Here is a 26,012-nt window from a genome sequence, read left to right as displayed (position 1 = left end):
AAAACATGATATAGCAGGACAGAGTCAGAAAAACAGGAGCTCATGTCTGTTGCCCTTGTAAACTTGCTATATTAACTCTGATTTACCTTTGACTTTGGAGGAAAAGAGAAAGCTAAAGAATGTCTTTTGGCACATTCCAATCTATATAGGATATTTGGAGGCTTGAGGACATGCTGAAAGTTAGAAATCACATCTGGTGTTAAAAATAACCTAAATTTTAAAATAGTCAAATCACCATTTTAAAAAAATGCTGCAGTGTACATATTAGACCACTGAGCATTTCACAGATCATTTGGCACTTTCTAGTTCTTGGAAATTAAGGTTGGCCAACCTGTTTTTTTTTTTTTTTTTTCCAACCTGTTTTTTAATCAAGGATTGCTTGTGTTTGTTTGACTGGAATGGCCATCATGTTCATGCAGAATACTTGACAATACAGAGATACTGAGTGTACCCACTAGATTTTGCACAATACCGGAGTATTTTACATATAGTTCCTTTGATGTTTACCTTCTCAGTTTAATAATTAGCAGTTTGTAAATTGTGTATTTTTATTTAATAAAAACTTTTTTTTAAATTTTTCTAAATATAATGCCAGAGAACTAAGAAAAGCAAGGACACTCTGCTTGTTCTTTGGAGTGAACATAGAGAATCGAAGCCAAGCTGGGATGTTCATTTACAGTAATAACCGCCTGATCAAAATGCATGAGAAAGTGGGCCCACAGTTGAAACTGAAGTCCTTGTAAGTATGTTTTTGTTTTCAGAGGCATAGGCAAGATGAGTGAGGTTGCAGTAAGATTTTGTCTGTGGAGTTAGATGAGTGATTAATCATAATGGGAGCAGGTGTCATGTCCTCCGTTCACCCTTCCCATCAGTGCGCAGGCATTAATCTGCCTAATTTATAATATCAGCAGAGCTGCATGCCTGTTCTAACGAAAAAGTATACTTTGGGAAATTTTTTCAATACATTTCCTGAGCAATTTGATATTTTACAATTTCTTGCACCATCTACTAGGGTTAGATTTTTAGTATTTTACCAATTTAAAAATAATACAAGCATAATAAAGAAATTTTAGGATAGAAAAATCCATAGTCCCATAAAGCAACCCTTTTGACATTTTGTGCAACTGTTACATGTGTCAGTTCTTGCCAGTTATCTGCATAAGTGTGTATTATTAACACTCTCCAGCCTATTTGGATTCCAGAATAATATACTCTGGTGCTTTTCCGATGGTCTACAATTCCATGGGCTGCTTTCATGAATTATGTAGAGTCTCAAACAGGGTAATTGTGACCAGTAAAATGGCTCTGGGGTCAAACACAATAATTGTAACTATTAGAATGGCTCAGGGGAACATTTTTCATCTTATTTCTCACTCTCGAGGAATTAGCAGTTCATTCATTTGTTCATTCAGCAAGCGCTTATATTGCAGTATCATACACCAGGCACTGCACTAAGCTGTGTAGACAAGATGGTGAACCCCTGATACCCTTTGCTAAAGAACTTATAGTCCAGTGAAAGGGACAAGCATATAAATACATATTTTTTGTATTATGTGGAAACAGCAAGAATGATCTTTAAAAAATAATTAGGCAAAAAAAAAAAAAATTAGGCTACTCCCTTGCTTGAAGCCCCACTGCATGTCTAATACAACTGGTTGCCATGGGCTTCCAGTGATCTGGCCTCTGCGTGGCTCTCTGACAGCCCCCTCCCTAGCTGCCCTTTCACTGCATTCTCCCTACACAGGCCTACAGGCTTTCTTAAGCTCACTCCTGCCAGAGTGCCTTGACACTTGCCATCCCTCTACCTTGAACCTTCTGTCCTCAGATCTCTGTATTGCTGGTCCTGGTGTGTTACTTAGGCACTAACTCCAAAGTCCCCTCCGTAGGAAGTCTTCCTCATCTGTCAAATTAAAGTTAGCCCCTGCCATCAACCCCTCTACCGTATCACTCTTCACATGTTACAATACCTGCTTTATTTTGCTCCTACTATCACCAACTGTAATGATCTGGTCACCCTTACTGTATGCTACCCTTTAATAGAAGAAAAACTATAAACAGGGACCTTGTTTTTCTTGTTCAGTACTGCATTCCTAGTTCCTGGAATAGGGGCAGGTGCTGAGCATGGATGGATGGATGGATGGATGGATAAATAGGTGGATGAATAAATATATGCTAGAGGCAAGCATCAAGTGCAAAAAAGAGCATTTGGGAGAGGTAGTAAACCAAACTGGGGGAAGTTGAGTCAGGCTTCCCAGAAGAAATGATGCCCAAATGTAGACTTACAGAATGAATAGTGAAGGGAGGGCAGGGGAGAAGGGGAAACTAGTGGAAAACATGATAGGCAGCAGCCCCACATTGGGAAGGCTTGGTTTGTGTGCCTTGCTGAGGGGTGTTGGGAGGGCCACACAACTAAATGCACTTTCCCAAAACAGGGAAACTAAGCAGAATTTTCTGTCATTAAGAGAAATATCTTAGTTATATATATATATTGCAAGCTGCTAAAAATGTGAAAAAAAATTGAATTTATCCATCAGACTCACAGGCAGATACCTATTACTTTTTGGGATACTCCAGCCCTTATGTTCCTATGTTCCTTTAATAGAACTCACTAAGCACCCCATGGACCTCTGCAATGATGAGGACAAATCCAACCTGACAGATGAAATGAGGATGGAGAAAATGACTCTTTGGCCAGATCATGAAGAGTCATGTTAGTCTATTTCAGCAAGCATTGTTAGTGGTGACTAGTGCTAACAGGCCTTCTCTTCCCACCCACCCTGACTCCCATATAAGGTTTAGGTTTAGAAAAGGAGTCATATTAATTTAGTAACAGTATGCATTAAGAGATTTTTTTTTTATTTTGAGACCAAACATACTTAGGTTTACCATAAATTTATGTAACAAAATACAGATATAACTTGCTAGACTTTGATGACATGGTCCAGACCAAGTAAATCAATTTATTTGTAAAAAAAAAAAATTCTGATTTTAAAATTTATATTTACTTTTATATTTACTTTTCCTTTTTCCTTAGCTTAATTTCACAGAATTTATTTATGTGTATATTTATTTTTCCTTTTTCCTTATATTTACTTTTCCTTTTTTCTTAGCTTAATTTCACAGAATTTGTTTATTCTCCCAGATTTGGTGCAGGTGTGGTTGGAATTGTTAATATACCCTTGGAGATCATGGAACCATCCCATAATAAGCAGGAATTTCTCAATGTCCGGGAGTATAATCATCTGCTAAGAGTGATGGGGCAGTACTTGGTCCAGTACTGTAAGGACACCGGGATGAGTGAGTATTCAGTAGTCATAGTAAGAGATACTTAATCGGGAATCAACTTGTGTGATTTCTTTAAGCTAGAATGATTGTGCTGATTTGGGCAACCAGTAGCCCAAAGCCCTTAAAGAGAGCTCTTTTTATTTATTAAAATAATAAGTAAGGGAAATGAGAAGGGAGCTGGTCTCAGAATCTTTCCCAGAATATTATGTGAAAAATAAGGCAGCAGATTAAAAATTGTAAGAGGAGAGCAGTGAGCAGAAAGAGGACTGATCATGGAGGAAGGAAGCAGAAGTTTGCTTCAGGTAAGCCTCCGAGGCCGCTCGAAGACTGTACCGTGTAGGAAGGAGCACTTAGTTCCAACAGACCTTAGTGGCTCCCATAGCATTGTTATGTCGTGCCATAGCATAATCATTGTTGACCCTGGATAACTGTAGATGGGTATTTAGCCTTGTTTTGTACAGCTAACAAGTCTAGAATATGTTCATGAGATTTTGATTAAAAAAAATCACTGTAATAAATATATTCGGTAACTTAAGATAAACTCTAGTTACCTGGAAAATGCGGCTTATTCAGAGCACTTCGTTCTCCAGAGATACCTGAACAATGAGATGGTGTGCTGTGCATTAATGAAATAAACTTTCTTTAAGTTATGCAGACATAGGACTTCATTTATGGAAAGAAATAGACGGGCTACTGTGTTTGTTCAGTGATTTGCATGAAGTATGTATAATTCATGCATATCAAAAATTATGTCTCTACCCTTGAGACAACTTAAAATCTTACTGCTCTACTTGAAGTTGTGATTTTTAGAATATTTTCTTTTCTTCTGTACTCACTTAGCTCAGCCCTGAAATTTTCATGTAGCAGTGAAAGAGGAAAGAGTTTGGGTACTTGGGAGAAAAATAAGAGTGGGGATGAAGGTGTGGGCACAGATTTCCTGCCCAAGCTGCGTTTTCATGCCATGGTCTAAAATGTACTCAGAGTGGGCAGCATAAGCATCACCTGTGAGCTTGTTAGAAATGTAGCATCTCAGACATGCTGGACTCCAGTCTGTGTGTCAGCAAGATCAGCAGTGATCTGGAGGCGCACTGGAGTTTGAGAAGCACTGCTCTGAAGGGTATGTCCATGCAATATTTTCTTAGCATAGATACACTTTTCCCACATGTATTTTTTTTTTTCTCAGAGACATGTCTGAAGTTATACTAAGTGTAGGAATGAGTACCTTATTTGGCAGGTTATGCTTAAAGCTATAGGAAACAGAGGGCTATCCAGAGCGAGATATAAATCAAGGATCTACTCTCCAGTCTTGAAATGCTAGCATGACATAGTACAAAAGAAAAAACATTAAGCATTTGAAAATTGTATGACTTCTTGACTCTCCTATTTTTTTCTATAACCTTTTCCTCTTGCTCATCCTTGGAATAAGGAGTGAAGCCCTCAGAAAGTGGCATGAAACTTAAACATGATGGGATTGATGTCCATCGAGCCCACACTTCCTCAGGACAGCCATATTGAGCCCTGTTCCAGGGAGGGCTCTCTTGAAGCCCCTTTTCCTGGCTTGAGGGTACCCTCCTAACAACTGTACTCTCAACTCTTGGGTGTCACTTGCCTGCCTTCCTGCCTCTGTGTAACTCCCCATCTCAATCTAGTTTTTTCAGAAACTTCTCAGTAGATGTACTAAGATGCAAAATAAGTTAGGTTTGTGAAGGTTTTAAAAAGATTTTATTTATTTGCAAGAGAGTGAGGGAGAGAGATCTCAAGCAGTAGGGAGGGATAGAGGAAGAAGCAGACTCCCCACTGAGCAGGGAGCCCAATGTGGGGCTCTATCCCAGGAGCCTGGGATCAGGACCTGAGCCAAAGGCAGATGCCCAACTGACTGAACCACCCAGGAGCCCAGGTTTGTATTTTAATTACTAGTAGTAAATACCATGTTGTTTTCCTAATTCTGTAATTACCTATGAATTGATTTAGGGCTGGAGGTACTTTTACAAAAGGTATTCCTCGAGAAGGAAGTCCGGGAGTAGAGAAAGGATAGCAAGCATGTGTATTTGTTCATATAAATGACAACTTCATCCCAGAACTTCTTATCAAACTGAATCGAGTAATCAAGGTCAGAATTGGCAGTCTGAGGAACGGTGCTGAGGAGATGGACTTTCAAGGTCTTTGTATATTAATTCCCACAGGAATAACCAAAGCTATCTCATGCTTGCCTAATACGCTAATAGCTAGTATTATAGGCACACAGTTTTAATGACAAGTATTTGAGTAGATTTTTGCCTTATAAATAAAAGATGCAATCTTTTGTATTTGCTATAAATCTGATCCGTTTCTATGGAAAATTGAGGCAGAAAGGGAAAAATCAAATCCGCAGAAAGGGAAATGGAGAGGTAATGACTTTGTGTCATTTATCAAATCTGCATTTATGTTTGGCACAGTTGATGCTAACTAAGAACCTCAGAAGTATTTTTCTTGTCTCCAGTCTGACCTTACCTCACTGTCTGCTACTATGCTTCCTGAAGCTTTATGCATCCTTACAGTGAAATGGAGATATTGATCATCAGCCTTTTGGAGTAGGGAGAGGAGGAGAAGGAAAAGATAGAAACATCGAATGAAATTTGGGTTTGAACAGAAGGAAGTATGTAGAAATTTATTACAGAAGTTTTCTAAAATGGATAATATAGCTGATGTACCACGTGAAATTTGTGGCATAATCATAACTTCTCTGAGCAGAACTCAAACAATAGGACCTCAGGGTGGCAAGGAAGCTAAAAATCATATAAGCCAGTCACCCCCCTGATGCTTTCATCCCCACTACCTCATCCACTCCTGCCCCAGCCAAGCAGACCACCATTTTAAGCCTTAGTGAGGGTTTCCTGTGAAAGAAAAAATTGGCACTTCTTGAGGCAGCTCTTGAATCTCTCCACAACTGTAATTAGAAAAATACATTTTCATATCAAAGTCAAATCTATTTCTCACATGGTGTTTCCCTCATTCACCTGTGGCAGGAACAGAATGTTATAGGAGTGACAAATCAGACATGGTCCACCGTCTCTGGGAATCTGCAGTCTAGCAAGGCTAACACAATTTGACAATTAGAAATAGGATTGGTACCCAACAGAGAAGAATGGGTCCTGCAGAAGCCAGTGCTTTGGGAGCCAGAGAGGCCTTCTTGAGGAAGTGATGTTTTCTGAAGGATGAGGAGTTAGCCAGGTCAATAAAATTTTTCCCTCCTAGGGCCATGAAGGATAGGCCAAAAGCCTTTCCAAAGGACAGCCCCTTTCTGTCTCTCTCCAGTCTTATTTTATTGTAATATTTCCAACTCCTGTTGCTAGTTTTCATTTGACAAGGTGTTAAATAAAGTCACTATTTTAACATTATACTTTATAAAGGGTGCTGGCCATGTAGAAACAAAAATTTCAGATGAAACTCAGCCTTGAATAAAATAGGATCATCATCTCTTTCTCTTAGGTTGTTGTAATTCTATTGATGCAGCCTAATATATTAACTTTCAGTAAGCACATTATTGACTTCCAGTGTCTTTATTGCCAATTAAAATCTTTAATAAAAATTTTAATGCATATTCTTGTTAAGCCATACATCTTACATTTTTTTCCAGTATTTTTGGACCCTAGGATATAATCATACATTTAGTCCTATTAAATGCTACTAAGCCCATCCTTTCAGGAATCTCTTGTTGACTTCTAACTAATATGCTATTTTTCCAGAGTTTTCTCTATGATTTCATTTAAATCCTGTTGCATAAAATTTAAATCAAGCTCTTGTCCCTTCACGGAGGGAAGAAATGGGATACTGGATAAAGAAATTAATCATTTACCAATCTTCCTACTTAGGCTATCATCTCACATCAATTTCTAAGTTTGTGTATAATTTTGAAAATGAGAGATAATATTTGTTAGCTGAATGGTTTAAAAAATAGATAATACTTTATGTCTTAGGTTGGGCTGCTATAACAAAATACTACAAACTGGTGGTTAATGAACAGCATAAATATATTTCCCACAGTTCTGGAGGCTGGAAGTCCAAGATCATGGTCCCAGTATGGTTGAATTCTGGTGAGAGCTGTCTTCCAGTTTGCAGACTGCTGATTTCTTATACCCTCACCTGGTGGAAAAAGAGTGAGCTAGCTCTCTGGTCTCTCATAAGGGCACTAATCCCATCGTGAGGGCTCCACTCACATGAACTAATTACCTCTCAAAGAACCCACCGCCAAATACCATCACACTGGGGATTAAATTGCAATATATGAATTTAGTGGGGATGCAAACATTCAATCTCTAACACTCTAATAGCTAGATATAGTTAGCTTCTCACAGCAAATATGGTCTCTTTTATGATATGCATAAGTCTGTAAGATCTCAGAAAGGCACTACGAGAAAAATGCAACATTTCTGCTGCAGACACATGTTGACTGAGGAGGTCTATATAAGTAGTAAAAGGTGAGACTATGAGAAGTTTATTTGGAGATGTAGGTCAAGAAGTAATTCATCTCTTTTTAGTTTTTGAAGTTACAGATTTTATGTATTCTATTTCATTTAAAAATATATTTTCAATGTTATATGTTATATATATATTTAAAGATTTTGTTTATTTATATGAGAGAGAGAGAGCATGAGCAGAGGAAGGGGCTGAGGGTGAGGGAGAAGCAGGCTCCCCGCTGAGCAAGGAGCCTGATTTGGAGCTGCATCCCAGGACCCAAAGATCATGGTCTATGTGAAAGTCACATGCTTAATGGACAGAGCCACCCCAGTGCCCCTTATATGTTATGTTTTATTTTGAAATTTTTCATTCCGGTATTACAGACTGAATTGTTTCATCAGAATTCGTATGTTGGACCCCTAGGACCTCAGAATGTGACCGTTTGGAGACAGGGCCTTTGAAAAGGTGATTAAGTTAACACTAGGCAGTTAGATTGAGCCCTAATCCAGTCCAACCAATGTCCTTATAAGAAGAGGAAATTTGGACAGAAGAGAGTCCAGGGATGGGTTTGCGCAGAGAAAAGATGATGTGAGAAAATAAGTTCCCATTGTTTACGCCACCCAGTGTGGTTTTTGTTGTTGTTATGGCAGCTCTAGCAAATGAATATATATGGGAAATTGTGAAATTAGACAGAATTAAAAAGAATATTATAATGATACCCATAAATCCATCATCCAGCTTCAATAGTTATCAACTCCTGGGCAAATTGGTTTCATCTATATTCCCCTACTCAACAGTTAAATTATGAAGAAAATTCCAGACATTATATAATTATATCAAATGTATTTATCATGTATTTTTAGAAGAAAGAACTCCATTTAAAACAAACATAACCCTAGAAAATTATCAGTATTTTTTTAATACCATAAAAATAGCCAGTCCATTGTTACATTTCTAATTATCTCTTGTCCTAATATATAATTCATGGTCCTTTTCACCCATCCTCCTATTTCTCTTTCTCTCCTGTTTTTCCTTATGATTTATTTGTAGGGAAAACTGGGCTGGTCGTTTCATAGTTGTCACATGCTCTAAATTTTGCTCGAAGCATTACTGGGTGTGGTTTAACAGGTTCTTTCGTTCTGTTGCTTTTTCTGAAAATTAGAAGACTCTAGCAGCTTGACCAGATTCAGACATAGTGTTTATTCATTTGTTTTTTGTCAAGATGCTTCATAGGTAGTCTTGTGTTCAGCCATCAAGTTGTCTGAGTTTCTCTCTTTTAATGATGTTAGCAGTTAATGATTAATACTCAGATCCCTTAGGGGTTCCAAAATCTTCTATCCTAATTCTATCATATTTTTATCATTTATTCACTCTAATACTTCTTATCAAGAAAAACTTTTTTCATCTTCCATTTGGTAACCTATGTGAACTTTTTGACAGAAACAACATAGAGCTCTATACTGATAAAAAGAACTTGTATTGAATAAAAGCTTTATTAGAAATGAAATTAAAGCAATAAAAATGATACAGACATTTGCCTGACTTATATGGCATGAATATATACTCTGTTTAAAATCATTACTTCATGCCAATTCTCAGCAAATAGTGGGATGGTTCAGAAGTTCATTGAATTGATTTCTGTTTAAAAAAAATTACATTCTTAGATTTTATCCATTTACACTGCTTTCACCTGGTAATTGAAATTATCACCATCGACAGTACTTATGCTTCTTTTCCTTTCTGACTGCACTTGTATTATTATCATGATAATGACATTTTTTACATCTACAATGAATTTTCATGCTAAAATATCTTGGAGGATCTCGCCTATATTGCAAATAAAATACTAAAAAGCCTAGTAGCCTTTTGTCTGGAATTAAATACACTCTTATTCTTACAGTCTCATTTCCCCTGCCATACCAGAAGCAAGACCTCAAAACTCTATTAGTCCACTTGTGTGTGCCTCAGTAAAGGAGAGTAGGTTGCAGCTTAATGACTGAATTTAAAACATTGCTGTCAGAATTAAATGTAAATTGTATTAAGAAAAAAAGTAAGTTGCGTCGGCCAGAGTCAGAGTACATATAGGAAATCATTGCATTCCCCATCCTGAAGCTATGAGGTCAGATCATGGAGATTGATCATGCCCAGCCCGCGGTGCATCCACAGCCTACCCCCTTCTGAGAGCTCACTGGGATTATTCACGCTGTGGTGGATGGTCTGCCAAGCCTACAGCAAGTGCTGGAGAGGGTCATCCAAACATCAAGTCAACTTTTGTCACCTATGGAGACTGGGACTTGAAAATCATGCTCCTGGGCCTTGGGCCAGTGCCAGTATTCGGGCTTGCCAGTGGAAGATTACTTCAAGCAGTGGATTAATCTAAAAAAGGTTTACAGCCTCACCATGGGCTGCTGGCCCAAAAATGGACTTCTAGACACAAATAAGGACCTTAGCCTGTAACACATAGGCACAGATGACTGTAAGAACATCTCTAAAATCATGAAGATACTTGCATACCAAGTCTCATTGTCAAGCAGATATTGCCAGTCTGATTGGCCAAGGACAGGGTGGGGCAGGACAGGGTAGCTTGGCCCAGCCCAGAGCCTCCTTTCCCTCTCCTGAGGGGAAAAGGGAGAGTGACACAGCTCTATATCCAGAGTGTCCCCCAGCCTGCTATGTGGGCTTGTGCCCTGGGGAAGGACTTGGCCACTGGGCCCCTTTGGAGCAGACATATTGTGTCCCCCACCCCAACCCCTCAACCTCAGCCCAGTGTTAGTCCTTCCCATTGTGGGCCTGGGCTAGCAGGACCAGGCACTCACTGCCTCCCCCCTGGTACACAGGCTCTGCTGGGACCACCAAGCCCCCTAGTGCCCCCCCTCCCATCTGTAGTGCATGGTATGTGGTGCCCCCAGGACTCCAGGTCAGATCAGGCCCCATCTTGCGTCCCATCCCCGCTGTGAATGTGTCACTGAATAAATTTAGTCAGGGAAATGAGAAAAAAAAAATAAGTTTGAATCTTTAGATTTCTGAGAACATAAGTAAGTCAGTGGGCTTTGTGTATGTCTGAATACATCCTGGTAGAAAGAAACTTTGCTAACCCAGATATTCAGGAGAGTGAGCTGGCTGGCTAGGCAATTGCCCATAATGACACAATTCTAGGACTATGCTTTAGATTAGATTATTATGTCTAATTTTAATTTCCCCATTATAGAGGGAATTAGAAAAGTTGAGTGTGTGCACAGAAAAGCAGTGAAAATGATTTTTAAAAAATTTTAACCTAAAAAGAGAAAGTAAAAGTTTTTTCTTCCTGAGGGATGACAAAGAGGAAACCTAAGTTTTGTCAGTTTTGGTTTTGAAGGCTTGTTGTCGTGGGGCCCCTAACCCTCTTCCTTCTAGTGTCCAGCACAGGCAAAGCATGTTTCTGAGCTGGGAGCCAGGGAGCCCTTAGAGGGCTTTAGAGTATGGTTTGGAATCTTGGAATCCCTGTCTACCAAAAATTGGCTAAAACGGCATTATACCTTATACATACATACGCTACAGTTTTTCAAATATGTGTTGATGTAGTTTTGGTAGTAAAATCTAGAATCACACAGAATTCAGTTTGTTTATTTATTTATTTTTGTCGTATTTTCTCAGGTCGGGGGTCAGGGTTAGTGGTTCTGAAATTATTTTGCAGCTTAAGGAGATTCTCATGGGAAACTACGGATATGGAACAAGAGAAAATGATGCTATGTTGCCGGGTGAGGTAATGAAGTTGACACTTCCAGGGAGTTGGACCAATTCCTCCAACTCCTGGAGCTTTGCCCTGGAGCCTACTGTGCTCACAGTAGAGTGAAGTGAAAACATTCTGGCTGTGGCTGCCACGGACCATCCCAGTGAAGTGAGACTTGCCCAACCCAGGCCACTAGCCCCAGGAGGGAAGGCAAGGGGCTGTCAGCAGCTTCCCCAGCCCTGAAGACATCTTGCTTTGCTGTCCATCAGTTCACATAAAGTACTTGGGGAAGATGGTCATGTAGCAGCTCCTGTGCCACGGGCCCTGCTGACTCTCTAAGCCGCCTTGGCGATTGGCTTCAGAACCCTCCTCAAGAGTGTACAGGTATCACTCTGAATTGATTAGGGTTGGCGTGTTGGTTGAAACCAGTTTGCCATCTCTAACCAAGAGACTCCATCATGAATATAAATGATCAGTGATCACACATGGATCAACTTAGGAAGGGTCTGATGTCTGCCTTTAGCTAAGAATGAGGGGTAACGATCAACAGGACAATTTCAACAGCGGAAGAGGCATGCTGTCCAATCCCCTGAGGATGGATATGTAATTTCTATCTCAGGAGATCTTTAAAAATAGAATATAATCATCTATTTAGTTGCAGAACTACCTGAAGTCAGGGACCTGATTTGAGCACCTTCATCTTATGATTTCCTGGTCCTTCGATTTCATAACTGTTTTAGCCTTCCTTATTTTGATTGAAACCATTACAGCTTTGCTTTGGTAGCTTATTACTGAATTTTATTACTTCTTCTCTTGGCTAATTGATTCCCTGGATGTCTTTGTACATTCTGTGAACAGATATGAAACATCTAGGAGGATGTTAGGCTTCTCCTCTTTTTAAGATGCAGAGTCTTTGTGAGCTGCTCTTTTAGTTACTGGTGTTTGGGAAATGTTTAGTAAGTTATTACAACAGTTCCCATTATTTTTCCTGAGTTTTAAAAGGCTCCTGAAAAATTAATCAGATTAATTTAAACATTTGCAATCTTCTGAGTAAAGTACTCTATACATAGCTAGCAGTAAATTAAATTTTCAGTTGCTTTCAGATACTCATTCTAGAAATTAGGACTTTAATTCTGTGTGCATTAATCCCTGATTATTCCACTAATTTAACAAGCTTGTTGATTATTCAAGCAAAAATCTCAAGATATGTATTCTTTTATAATTTTGAATATTACCTGTGTGCTTGCAGCCATTTCCTGTTTGCAAAATAAACTGAATTTTCAGATCAGAATGCCTTGATAATGTTAATACAATTTTGGAGTTAATAAAGTTTGGGTTATCTTCATAGTACTCTTTTTTTTTAAGATTTTATTTATTTGTTTGAGAGAGAGACAGAGATAACAATAGAGACAGTGAGAGAGAATGCAAGTGAGGAGGAGAGGGAGAAGCAGGGTCCTGGGATCAAGACCCAAGTCAGGCTCCCTGGGGTCATGACCTTAGCTAAAGGCAGGTGCTTAACAGACTGAGCCACCCAGGCGCCCCTTCATAATACTCTTTATAAGTGGAAATATTTAAGATATAAAGATTTTTAAAAAAATCAAATTCTTTTCAAACTTTGAAATTTTACCTCTCTTAATTTATTTCTAGATGAAGGGGCGATTAAAAAAAACCCTCATCAAGACATTAACAAAATGGGGATGCCTGGGTGGTTCAGTAGTTGAGCGTCTGCTTTCGGCTCAGGTTGTGACCCCGGTGTCCTGGGATCGAGTCCCACATTGGGCTCCCCGTAGGGAGCCTTGCTTCTCCCTCAGCCTGTGTCTCTGCCTCTCTCTCTGTGTCTCATGAATAAATAAATAAAATCTTAAAAGAGACATTAACAAAACATTAACAAAAACATCAGTTGTTAAAGCCACATATACAAATATATAACCAGATGTCCATAATTATATACCACAGCATTAGGCAAGACCAACCTAATGTAATGAATGATAATTATTATTAATGTTACTGTTTCTTGCTGGACTAGGATAGACAAGAATTTTTTCCAGCTATATTAGGATATAATTTATTTTAAAAATTGTATGTACTTAAAATGTACAGCATGGTGATTTGATATACATAAACATAGTGAAATATTTAGCACAGTCAAGTTGATCAACACATCCTTCACCTCCCACAGTTATCTTTTTGCATATGTGTGGAGGTGAACGCTTAGGATCTATTCTCTTAGCAAATTTCAAGTACACAGTACAGTACTACTAATCATAGTTGCCATGCCATACATTAGATCCTCAACTCACCATATTGCTCAAAGCTTTTACCCTCTTACCAGCATTTCCCCAACCCTGTAGCCATTGGCAACCACCATTCTACTTTCTGTTTCTATGAGTTCAACTTTATTTTTTTCTTTAGATTTCTGTGTATGAATGATACCATACAGTGTTTTGTTTTTCTCTGTTTTTTTTTTTTTTTTTTCATTTAAGGTAATGGCTTTCAGGTTCATTCATGTTGCAGATGGCAGGATGTCCAACTTCTTATGGCTGGATAATATTCTGTTATCTAATCATATTTTCTTTAACCATTCATCCATCAATGGACATATAGGTTTCCATATTTCTGTATCTTGGCTATTATGAACAATGCTGTAGTGAACATGAAAGTCCAGATATCTCTCTAAGATACTGATTTCATTTCCTTCTGATGTATATCCAGAAGTGGGATTTCTGGGTCATATAGTAGTTATATTTTTAATATTTTGAGAAAACTCCATACTGTTTTCCATAATGGTTGTACCAATTTACATTCCCACCAACAGTGCATGAGGGTTCCCTTTTCTCAGTATCGTCATCAACATTTGTTATCTTTGTCTCTTTTTGATAACAGCCATCCTACCAGGTATGAAGTCATGTTGTGCTTTTGACTTGCATTTCCCTGATGATTAACAACTTTTCATGTACCTTTGGCCGACTATCTATTCATGTCCTTTGCCCATTTTATTATCAGAGTGTGAGATTTTTTTTTTGCTATTGTACAAGTTCCATGTCTATTTTATTTTATTTTATTTGTTTTTTTTTCCTTGTGTATTTTAGATTTTACCTCTTTATCAGCTACACGGTTTGCAAATATTTTCCTCCTCCTGTATGTTGTCTTTTCATTTTGCTGATTGTTTTCTTTGCTATGCAGAAGCTTTGCAGTTTGACATAGTCTTGCTTGTTTTTTGTTTGATTTTTATGTTTTGTTTGTTTGCTTTTGTTGCCTGTGCTTTTGGTGTCACATCCAAAACAGATCAGTGTCAAGAAGCTTTTTCCCTATGTTTTCTTCTACGAGTTCTATGGTTTCAGGACTTATGGTTAAGACTTTAATCCATTTTGAGTTCATTTTTATAAGTGGTATAGGATAGGGCCCAGTTTCATATTTTTGCATGTGGATATCCAGTTTTTTCAGCACCATACATTGAAGAGACTGTCTTTCCCCCATTGTGTGTTCTTGGTACCCTTGTCAAAAATTAGTTGACCATATATGACTAGTTTTATTTCTGAGCTTTCTCTTCTGCTCCATTGGTCTATGTGTCTATTTTTATGCCACTATCATACTGTTTTAATTACTGTAGCTTTGTAATATGTCTTGAAATCAGGAAGTGTGATGTCTCCAGCTTTTTTCTTCTTTTTCAAGGTAGTTTTGGCTTTTCAGGGTCTTCTGTGGTTCCATACAAATTTGGAGATTGTTTTTTGTATATGTCTTTTGCATTGAATCTGTAGATTGTTTTTAGTGGTATGGACATTTAAAAAAATATTAATTCATCCAGCCTAAGAACGTGAGATATCCTTCCACTTATTTGGTATCTTTTCAGATTTTTTCATCAGTGTCTTACAGTTTTCAGAATATAGGATTTTTACCTCTGGTTAAATTTAATCCTAAGTATTTTATTGTTTTTGATATTGTAAATGAGATTGCTTTCTTGGCTTCTCTTCCAGACAGTTCATTGTTAGTGGCAGAAATGCAACTGATGTTAGTATGTTGATTTTGTACCCTTTCTCTTTACTGATTAGTTCTAGCAGTTTTTTGGTAGAGTCTTAGGTTTCCAGGTATACTATCATGTCATCTACAAACCAGAAAAAATTTTTTGTGCTCTTCCTTTCTAATTTGTATGCTATTTGTTTTTCTTCATATCTAATTGCTCTAACTAGGACTTCCAGTACAATGTTGAATAGAAATGATAAGGATAGTTATCCTTGTCTTTTTCCTAATCTTGAAGAAAAGTTTTTAACTTTTCACTATGGAATATAATATTAGCTATGGGTTTTACATAATAGCCTTCATTGTATTGAGGTACATTCCTTCCATACCTAATTCGTTGAGAGTTTTTATCTTAAGAAGATAATGAATTTTGTCAGTGTTCTTTTTTTTAATTGAAGTGTAGTGGACATGCACTATTAAATTAGTTTTAAGCGTACAACATATTGATTCAACATTTATATATATTAGAAGTGCTCACCATGATAAATGTATCTGTCATCTGTCATCATACAAAGTTGTTACATATTATTACCTATATTCCCTATATTGTACTTTGTATCCCTGTATCTTACTATTTTATAACTAGAAATTTGCGCCTTTTCTCTTTCCTTCCTCCTTCCTTCCCTCCTTCCTTCCTTCTTTCTTTTTTTTTTTAAGATTTTATTTATTCATGAGAGACAGAGAGAGAGAGAGAGGCAGAGAGACAGGCAAAGGGAGAGACAGGCTCCATGCAGGGAGCTCGACATGGGACTCGATCCTGGAACGCCAGGATCATGCCCTGGGCTGAAGGCAAGCACTAAACCGCTGAGCCACCTAGGCGTGCGTCTCTTTCTTTCTTTCTTTCTTTCTTTCTTTCTTTCTTTCTTTCTTTCTTTCTTTCTTTCTTTCTTTCTTTCTCTATCTATCTCTCTCTCTCTCTCTCCCTCCCTTCCTTCCTTCCCTCCCTCCCTCCCTCCCTCCCTTCCCTCTCTCCCTCCTTTCTTTCTTTCTTTCTTTCTTTCTTTCTTTCTTTCTTTCTTTCTTTCTTTCTTTCTTTCTTTCTTTCTTCTTTCTTTCTTTCTTTCTTTCTTCTTTCTTTCTTTTCATTTATTTATTTATTTTAGAGAGATTGCATGGGGGGAGGAAGTGAGGGAGATGGGGAGAGAGAACCTCAAGCAGCCTTTCCTCTCAGCGCAGAGCCCCATGGCGGGCTCAGTCCCATGACCCTGAGATCATGACCTGAGCCAAAATCAAGGGTTGGATGCTAAATTGACAGAGCCACCCAGGAACCCTGGAAGTTCATAACTTTTAATTCTCTTCCCTTGTTTTGTTCATCCCAACTGGAAATCACTAGATTTTTCTCTATGAGTTTGTTTCTATTTTGTTTTGCTTTAGATTCCACATATAAGTGAAATCATGTGGTATTTTTCTTTCTCTGATTTATTTCACTTAATATCATCTAGGTCCATCCAGGTTGTCACAAATGACAGATTTCATTCTTTTTATGGCTAAGTAATATTCCACTGTATGTATATACCATATCTTCTTTATCCATTCATCTGTTGATGGACACCTCGGTTGTTTCCATATCCTGGCTGTAGTAAATAATGCTGTAATAAACATAGGGATGCATATATCTTTTTGAACTAGTGTAAATACTTAGAAGTACAATTGCTGGATCATACGGTAGTTCTATTTTTAGTTTTTTGAAACTTCATACTTTTTCCATAGTGGGTGCATCATTTTGCATTAACACTCACTTTGCACAGAGTTCCCTTTTCTCCACATCCTCCACATCCATTCTCCAACACTTGTCATTTCTTGTCTTTTGATAATAACCATTCTGACAGTTATGAGGTGATAATCTTATAATCTTATTGTGGTTTGATTCATATTTCCTAAATTGTTAGTGATGTTGAGCATCTTTTCATGTGTCTGTTGCCTATCCATATTTCTTTGGAGAAATGTGTCAAGTCATCTACCCATTTTTTAATTGGATTTTTTTATATTGAGTTGAGTGAGTTCTTTATATCTTTTTGTTTTGTTGAAATTCTAGTTAGTTAACATGTAGTGTAATATTGGTTTCAGGAGTGGAATTTAGTGATTTGTCACTTATATATGACCCCCATTGCTCATCACAAGTGCCCCCATAATACTTATCACCTATTTAGCCCATCCCCCACCCACCTCCCCTAAAGGAAACTTCAGTTTGTTCTCTATACTTAAGAGTCTCTTATGGTTTGCCTCTCTCTCTTCCTCCCTCTTCCCCTATGTTCATCTGTTTTGTTTCTTAAATTCCACATATAATTGAAATCATATGATATTTGTCTTTCTCTGACTTATTTTTCTTAGCATAATATACTCTAGCTCCATCCATGTTGTTACAAAGGGCAAGATTTCATTCTTTTTAATGGCTGAGTAATATTCCATTATATATTGATACTATAAACACACACACACACACACACACACACTTTTTGAGGAATCTCCATGCTGTTTTCCAGAGTGGCTGCACCAGTTTGCATTCCCACCAACAGTGTAAGAGGGCTCCTCTTTCTCTGCATCCTCACCAATTTCATGTATCCTGTGTTGTTAATTTTAGCCATTTTGACAGGTATGAGATGGTATCTCATTGTGGCTGTGATTTGCATTTCCCTGATTATGAGTGATATTGAGCATCTTTTCATTTGTCTGTTGGCCATCTGGATGTCTTTGGATAATTATCTATTCATGTCTTTTGCCCATTTCTTAATTGGATTAATTGTTTTGGGATACTAAGTTTGGTAAGTTATTTATAGATTCTGGATGCTAACCTTTTATCACATATGTCATTTGCAAACATTCACTCTAGAGGCTGCCTTTTAGTTTTATTGATTATTTCCTTCACTGTGCAGCTTTTTACCTTGATGAAGTCTCAGTAGTTCATATTTGCTTTTGTTTCTCTTGCCTCTGGTGATATGTCTAGAAAGAAGTTGCCGTGGCCAATGTTGAAGAGGTTGCTGCTTGTCTTTTCCTCTGGATTTTAATGGTTTCCTGTTTCACATTTAGCTCGTTTATCCATTTTGAATTTGTTTTTGGGTATGGTGTAAGAAAGTGGTCCAGTTTCATTCTTCTGCTTGTGGCTGTCCAATTTTCCCAACACCGTTTGTTGAAGAGACTGTCTTTTTTTCTATTGAATATTCTTTCCTGCTTGGTTGAAGATCAGTTGACCATATGGTTGTGGGTCCATTTCTGGGTGTTCTGTTCCATTAATCTATGTGTCTTTTTTTGTGTCAGTACCATATTGTCTTGATGATTACAGCTATGTAATGTAGCTGGAAGTCTGTAATTGTGATGCCTCCAGCTTTGTGGGATCTTCTGTGCAATATTTTAGATATTAACCCCTCATTGGCTTTATTATCATTTGTAAATATCTTCTTCCATTTGGTAGGTTGCCTTTCTGTTTTGTTGATGGTTTTCTTTGCTGTGCCACACTGTTTATTTTGATGTAGTCCCTTTTGTTAAGTTTTTGCTTTTGCTGCCTTTTGCCAGAGAGGATCCAAAAAACTGCTCAGATTGATGCTCAAAAGCTACTGCCTACATTTTCTTCCAGGAGTTTTATGAGCTTTTGTCTTACATTTAAGTCTGTAATTCATTTTGAGTTACTTTTTGCATGTGATGTAAGTTTCATGCTTTTGCGTATTGTTGTCCTCAAATGCCCTTTCTATATCTATTAGGATGATCATATGTTTTTTTATCTTTCCTTCTATTAATGTGGTGTATTGCATTTGTTGATTTGTGTACTTGAACCACCCTTTTATCGAAGGATAAGTCCCATTTGATCATGGCATATGATCCTTTTTTTGTACTGTTGAATAGTTAGAGGAGTTTTCCATCTGTATTCATTGGTGATATTAGCCTGTACTTTTATTTTCTTCTGGTGTCATCTGGATTTGGAATCAAAATGACGCTGGCTTTGTAAAATGAGTTTGGAAATGTGCCCTCCTTTTCAGTTTTTTGGAAGAGTTTGAGAAGGAGAGGCATTAATTGTTATTTAGATGTTTGATAGAAATCACCAGTGAAGCCATCTGGTCTTGAGCTTTTATTTGTTGGGAAATTTTCAATTGTTGATTAAACCTTCTTACTAGTTACAAGTTTTTCAGATTTTCTATTTCTTCATAATTTAGTCTTAGACATTTGTATCTTTCTAGGAAATTACTCATTTCTTCTAGGTTATGCAAATTGTTGGCATATAATTGTTCATAATTCTCTTATCTTCTGTATTTCTGGGGTATGAATTGTAATATGTCCTCTTTGGTTCCTGATTTTGAGTCTTCACCTTTTTCTTAGTTTAATTAAGGGTTCTCTATTCCTATTGATATTTGCTATTTCCTTCCTTTTTCTAACTTTGGGTTTCATTTGTTCTTTTCTCAGCTCCTTGAGGTGGAAAGTTGGATTATTTATTTGAGATCCATCTTGTTTATTAATGTAAAGATTTATCACTATGAACTTTCTCTTACAACTGCTTTTATTGCATTTGTTAAGTTTTGGTGTGCTGTTTCTATTTTCATTTATCTCAATATATATTTAAATTTCTCTTTTGATTTCCTCTTTGATCCATTGGCTACTCAAGAGTATATTATTTAATTTTTACCTGTTTTTGAATTTTTTCTATTATTAATTTCTCATTTATAGTATTATAGTCAGAAAAGAGGGATCCCTGGATGGCGCAGTGGTTTGGCGCCTGCCTTTGGCCCAGGGCGCGATCCTGGAGACCCAGGATCGAGTCCCACGTCAGGCTCCCGGTGCATGGAGCCTGCTTCTCCCTCTGCCTGTGTCTCTGCCTCTCTCTCTCTCTCTCTATCATAAATAAATTTTAAAAAAATTAAAAAAAAAAAAGATATTTCATAATGATTTTAGTATTTGTAAATTTGTTAAGACTTCTTTATGATATAATTTATCCTGGAGAATGTTCCAGGTATGTTTGAGAAGAATGTGTATGTTACTGCTATTGGATGATATATTGTGTGTCTCTTAGATCTATTTGCTCTAAAGTATGGTTCATGTACACTATTATTTTCTTATTATTTTTCTCTGTGATTATCCATTGTTGAAAGTGGGATAATGAAGTCTCCTACTATTATTGCATTCTCATTCATTTCTGCCTTCAAATCTGTTAATATTTGTTTAATGTATTTAGGTGCTCTAATATTGGAGATGTATATATATATATATATATATATATACACACACACACACACATACATACATATATATATGATTATTATTTCCTCTTAATGAATCCTATTTGCATAGGATATCTTTTTCCATCCCTTCACTTTGAGCTTATATATATCCTTAAAACTGAAGTGTCTTATTGTCACCATATAATTGGGTCTTGTTTTTTTAATCCATTCAGCCACTTTATGTTTTTGATTAGAGAATTTAATCTATTTACATTTTACATAAATATTGATAGATAAGGACTTATTATTGCCATCTTATTGAGTTTTTTAAAGATTTTATTTATTTATTCATCAAAGACACAGAGAGAGGCAGAAACATAGGCAGAGGGAGAAGCAGACTCCCTGTGGGGAATCTGATATGGGACTTGATCCTAGGACCCCAGGATCACAAACTGAGCCAAAGGCAGATGCTCAACCACTGAGTCACCCAAGTGCCCTTCCATCTTACTGTTTTATTTTTTTATTTTTATTTTTATTTTTTTTTTTAAATTTTTATTTATTTATGATAGTCACACAGAGAGAGAGAGAGGCAGAGACACAGGCAGAGGGAGAAGCAGGCTCCATGCACCGGGAGCCCGACGTGGGATTCGATCCCGGGTCTCCAGGATCGCGCCCTGGGCCAAAGGCAGGCGCCAAACCGCTGCGCCACCCAGGGATCCCCATCTTACTGTTTTAATTATTGTTTTTAAGCTCCTTTGTTTCTTCCTTTCTTGGTGTCTTCCTTTGCAATATGATGGTTTTCTGTAGTTTAATGCTTTTAATCCTTTATCTTTTTGTTTTGCTTTATTGTTTGTTTTGATTTACTTTTGTTTATCATAGGTTTTGCTTTGTGGTTACTCTGAGGCTTGCATAACACATGCTTTAGTTATAACAGTTTATTTTAAGCTTATGACAGGTTAGTTTTAATCTCATACAGAAGCTCTACCTTGTTACTCCCTTTCCCTACATTCTTTATTTCACAATTCACATGTTTTAATATGATATATCCACTAAGAATTACTATAGTGATTTTTAATACTTTTATCTAACCTTTGTACTACAGTTAAATGATTTACCTACCACCAAGACAGTACTAGAGTATTCTGAATCTGATTATATACCTACATTTACCAATGAATCTTATATTTTCATGTTTTCAAGTTACTAATTAGTATCCTCTCATTTCAGCTTAAAGAATTCCCTGTAGCATTTCTTGTAAGATAGATCTGGTGGTAATGGAATCCCTCAGCTTTTGTTTGGGAAATTCTTTGTGTCTCCTTAATTTCTGAAGGGCATCTTTTCTGGGTAAATTATTCTGGCTTGGCAGGTGGTGGTGTTCTTGTTGTCGGTTTTGTTTTGTTTTGTTTTAGCACTTTGATTATATCATCCCACACTCTTGATTTGCAAGATTTCTGCTGAAAAAGCCGCTGATAGCCTGGTGGAGGTTCCCTTGTATGGAAGGAATTTTTTTTTTTAGGGTATCTGTATAAATCTCTACAGACTGAGTAACACATTAAAAAAAAATTAGAAACTGGCACTATGTTTCCTCCTGCTGCCATCCCTTCGGCTTACTTGCTGAAGCATTTGCCTAGTCTTAAGGGTCCAGTCCTTGGAAATTTGTTTTAATAACATGTTGTAAGTTGTGCACATTGGAGTAGTTTCTATCTGGAAAAAAAAAAAAAGTTGAAGAGTTGAAGTTCTGTTGACAGTTAGAAAAAGCCATTTCTGACTCCCAGAGGGAATAACTATTTTCTTTGTTCTGATATCTGCTTTGAATAGTATAATACCTTCTATCAGACCTGCTCATGATGTTGGGGCTACTGAGTGCTCTGTCTTCTGCTTTGATAGCCAATCATTCTTTAGTATTATTTTGTCTTATAAGTAGACCTTAAACTCTGTGTGTCCTAAAAACAAGATCCTAACATAGCCACTGTATTCAAGGATTTCACTATCTAGAGGGAAAAAGAGGCATAAAGTAAAGTAAAATGTAATGCATGAGCATTAAAGGGTGATATGGTCACAGAGCAGGGATCATCGCACCCTTGAGAGGTATGTGCCTGTATTTCTAACATCCTAGTAGTTTTACCACCCTTAAGGTGTTTTATGTTGGGGTTCACAGCTGATATTTGTTTTAGAAGTTAGTTGGGTTGTGTTAACTGTGTTTAGTTAATGTTTCATGGAGAGATGATTTCACCTTCATTTTAACCCACACGGCACATTAGTAAGGTATTCTGTCAAGATTAGTAGCAACATTTTTTGAGGGCTTGTTATGTGCAGGATGCTGAGCTCTGTGTTGAGGGGATGCAAAGTTATAAAGCACAGTTCCTCCTTTGAAAAGGTACAGTATCCTTGGGGAAGCAATATTTAGAGAGAAGATAAATATAATACAGCAGTGACTTAAATTTCTGCAGAATGCTATAGTTTTTAATACACCGCATTTATTCTTTGTGATAACTCTGTAAGGAAAGTTGTTGTAAACACTTTATGATAAGAAAATTCGGTAGCTTCCCAGTTATACAACTGATGTGTGGCAGAGATAGCACTCGAAGCCATCTGACTTTAATCTGCAGCACCTCTTACTTTGACATAGTAAGAACTGAGTAGTTCATGTGGAAATCAGAGAATGAGGTCTCACAAGCCCTGTCCAGACACCAAAGAATATTTCAAGATCTGATGTGCAGTGAAGAAGTGAAGTTTGGGCTGGGCCAAGACTAACTGCTGCAATTAGCTGAAAGTCAAGAGTTTGAGTTGAGAGGATCCCAAGAAGCAAAATTTGATGTGAGAGCTGCTAGGAGTTTTGTGAAGAGACAAAGTAGGAAAGCTGGGAATTTGTGAGGGCAGCTTTCAGCCTGGCCCAAATTCATACTTCTTTTGAAGACTGAGTTCCTTCCTTGCTGGTCTTAATGGCATGTGACATGCTGAACCTAAACTTTAACATGAATAGTAAGGAGTGGGATATTTATTTGTATTTTGCATGGATTATACAGTCATATGTTAAGGCTGATATGAGGCTGGCTCTACTGCATGTATTTTATTTCCAAGGTGTGTATGTTAGATTCTCACTGTACATTGGTGAAATGCCACATTTCAGGTGCTTGGTATCCATATGTGGCTGTGGTTACCATATTGGACAGAATGGTAAACCTGAATTCTTTCTTTTAAAGTTTTTAAAGCAATATATGCACATGTGAAAATATTCAAGGTGTTCAGAAAGTAAAAAATGAATAGTGGAAATGTCTCCCCCCCCCTTCTCAATTTCTCTCCCTCTTCCCAGTGCCTCTCTCTCTCTTTTACTATTAAAACTTTCTGTTATTTCCTTTCAGGAATAGGAAGACATATCCATTAAAGTTGTGTATACATAAGCTTTTTATAAATTTCAAAAATTGCCTACTGTTTCATTCTTTTAAAAAAGATAATCTTTAAAAAAAAAGTTATTAATATTCTATCCAAGAGATCTTGACAAAACTATGCATTTAGCTCTAACTACCTCTTTTAAAGGTTGCCTAGTGTCCCTTGTTTGGAAATAGAGTTTGTCAGTTTCCTATTTTAGGTTTTTATGTTGTTTCCTTTTTTCTTTTTTTTTTGCTGTTTAAACAGTGTTGTAATATATATAGTCTTTGTTTTGTATGTTTGGGGAGTATAGAATCTGGGGCAACAGTAGGACATAAGACTGGAAAGGAGACCAGAGATACAATAACGGTGAAAAAAACTGGCTGTGAGGCAAGATGATAAATATCTATCAATAGTCTGAAGAGTGGCCTTTAAGTTTCATCAGTACAGTCGCTTCTGTGGGAGTATTTAAGAAAAAAGTTTTAAATGTCAGTATATTTTATTACAATATGTATATGTTTTTCTAACATCTATTGTGTTTAATTTTGTTATTAAAAATATTGCAGTTGTAATATATTTATTGTATATAGTTTGGAAAATACAAGAATAAAGCAGAAGACAAATTTCACCCACGCAGAGAAAACTAATATTAATATTTTTATTTCTTATTTCTGTATATGTATTAGTTTTTACACAGTTGAGATCATATTGTATATACACGTGTTTATATTCAAACTTTGCTTATCATCCTAATCTTATTGATTTAATTTTCTTTCATCATTTTTTGCCTGCCTTTTTTTTTTTTTTAAGGTAATAGAAATCTAACATTGTTTTGGAATGAATTTGGATACCAGCATAACACAGACATGGAGAAATCTTTAGATACTATTCAATATCAAAGACGAAAAGCCCTGGCTATCCCATTCATCATTCAATGTGGTGAGTGTTGAATTTCATTCCCATCAGCAAACATTTAGTGAGTTCCCAATAGCAAATCTTTGTGCTAAAAAATGGGTTATGGGAGAGATAGAGGTGGGTAGGACAGAGTTCTTGCTTTCAAGGAGGTTGGGTCTAGGAAAGGTTCAGAAACGTATGAGACTAATTGTAATAGAGATGAAAATTAGGTAACTGATGTCAAAAAGGCATAAAGTTATTTGAGGCTTCAAAAAAAGGAGGTGGAGGAAGTTGAGGCCAGGTTTCTTGACAGAGGTAGCCCTTGCCATGGTCTTTAAAGTAGCTTTTTTTGTTGTTGTTATTGTTGTTTGTTTGTTTGTTTGTTTTTAGCTTCTTCGATGTGGCCGCTTCTCTCCCTTTAGTTGTGGAGTTTTTTTCTGCCAGTCTTCAGGTCTATGTCTGGGGCATTTTAGGATGATGTGATGGGATGAGGTGAACCTGTGCTCCTTCAGTTCTGCTGCCATCTTCCTCTATATCTCTCAAAGTTAGAATTTTGAGAGGCGGAGATGTAGTGGGGGAATGTGTGTTAATATCAAGTGTATATACTTCAGCTAGAATTTTTGTGATAGAATAATTAAAATGGCTTTTAAAAATTTTTAATATCTAGCATGGTGTTAAATATATAGTACTTAGTAATTGACTACTGAATGAATGATGAATGAATAATAAGAGACAAGAGTATTTAGTTTGAGCAAACCTATTTGAGGGCCTTGAATGCCAGAGTAAGGAGTTTTACTTTGATAAGTAATGATGAGGCTTTGGGAGTCTTTCAGTAGGAGAACATCACTGAAGCATTGAAAACTTATTGTGTGCCTCTAATACATCTTCTAGCCGATGTACAAAGGGTTAGAGAATTAAAGATACTTTACATCTGCAAGGAATCTGCCACCCAGTGGGGAAGGCAGCCAGGCAAACAAAAAAGTGCTTAATAATGTGCAAAATTCTGTAGTTATTTATGGCCCAGGGAACACCTCTCCCACCTTGTCCCTGAGTGGTCTAAGGAGGACCTGAGCGTCATATGTAACTTGTAGTAAGGTAGCTCTGAGAGCTCAATGCAGGTTGATTTGGAGGAGGGCTAACACAAAGGTGGGGGTCAG

General features: G+C 37.1%; 1 protein-coding gene and 1 pseudogene across 3 annotated transcripts in view; both read left to right on the top strand.

Annotated features, from left to right (window-relative positions):
* Nucleotides 1-26,012, top strand: part of MORC1 (MORC family CW-type zinc finger 1) — a 190,452-nt gene that overhangs the window by 59,443 nt on the left and 104,997 nt on the right. For all 3 annotated transcript variants that reach the window (XR_004811644.2, XR_003147905.3, XM_025478165.3), the window contains exons 13-15: nt 596-739; nt 3,143-3,297; nt 24,772-24,900. Coding sequence is in view for 1 of the 3 variants with exons in the window: in XM_025478165.3 (XP_025333950.3) it covers nt 596-739; nt 3,143-3,297; nt 24,772-24,900 (428 nt within the window). In the remaining 2 variants the exon portion in view is untranslated. The remainder of the gene's footprint in view (nt 1-595; nt 740-3,142; nt 3,298-24,771; nt 24,901-26,012) is intronic.
* On the top strand, nt 9,850-10,305 carry LOC112641475 (ERI1 exoribonuclease 3-like; annotated as a pseudogene).

The sequence above is a fragment of the Canis lupus genome, chromosome 33 (assembly GCF_003254725.2).
Source record: "Canis lupus dingo isolate Sandy chromosome 33, ASM325472v2, whole genome shotgun sequence".
NCBI classification, from domain to species: domain Eukaryota; kingdom Metazoa; phylum Chordata; class Mammalia; order Carnivora; family Canidae; genus Canis; species Canis lupus.
This window is presented reverse-complemented; position numbering and strand designations above follow the sequence as displayed.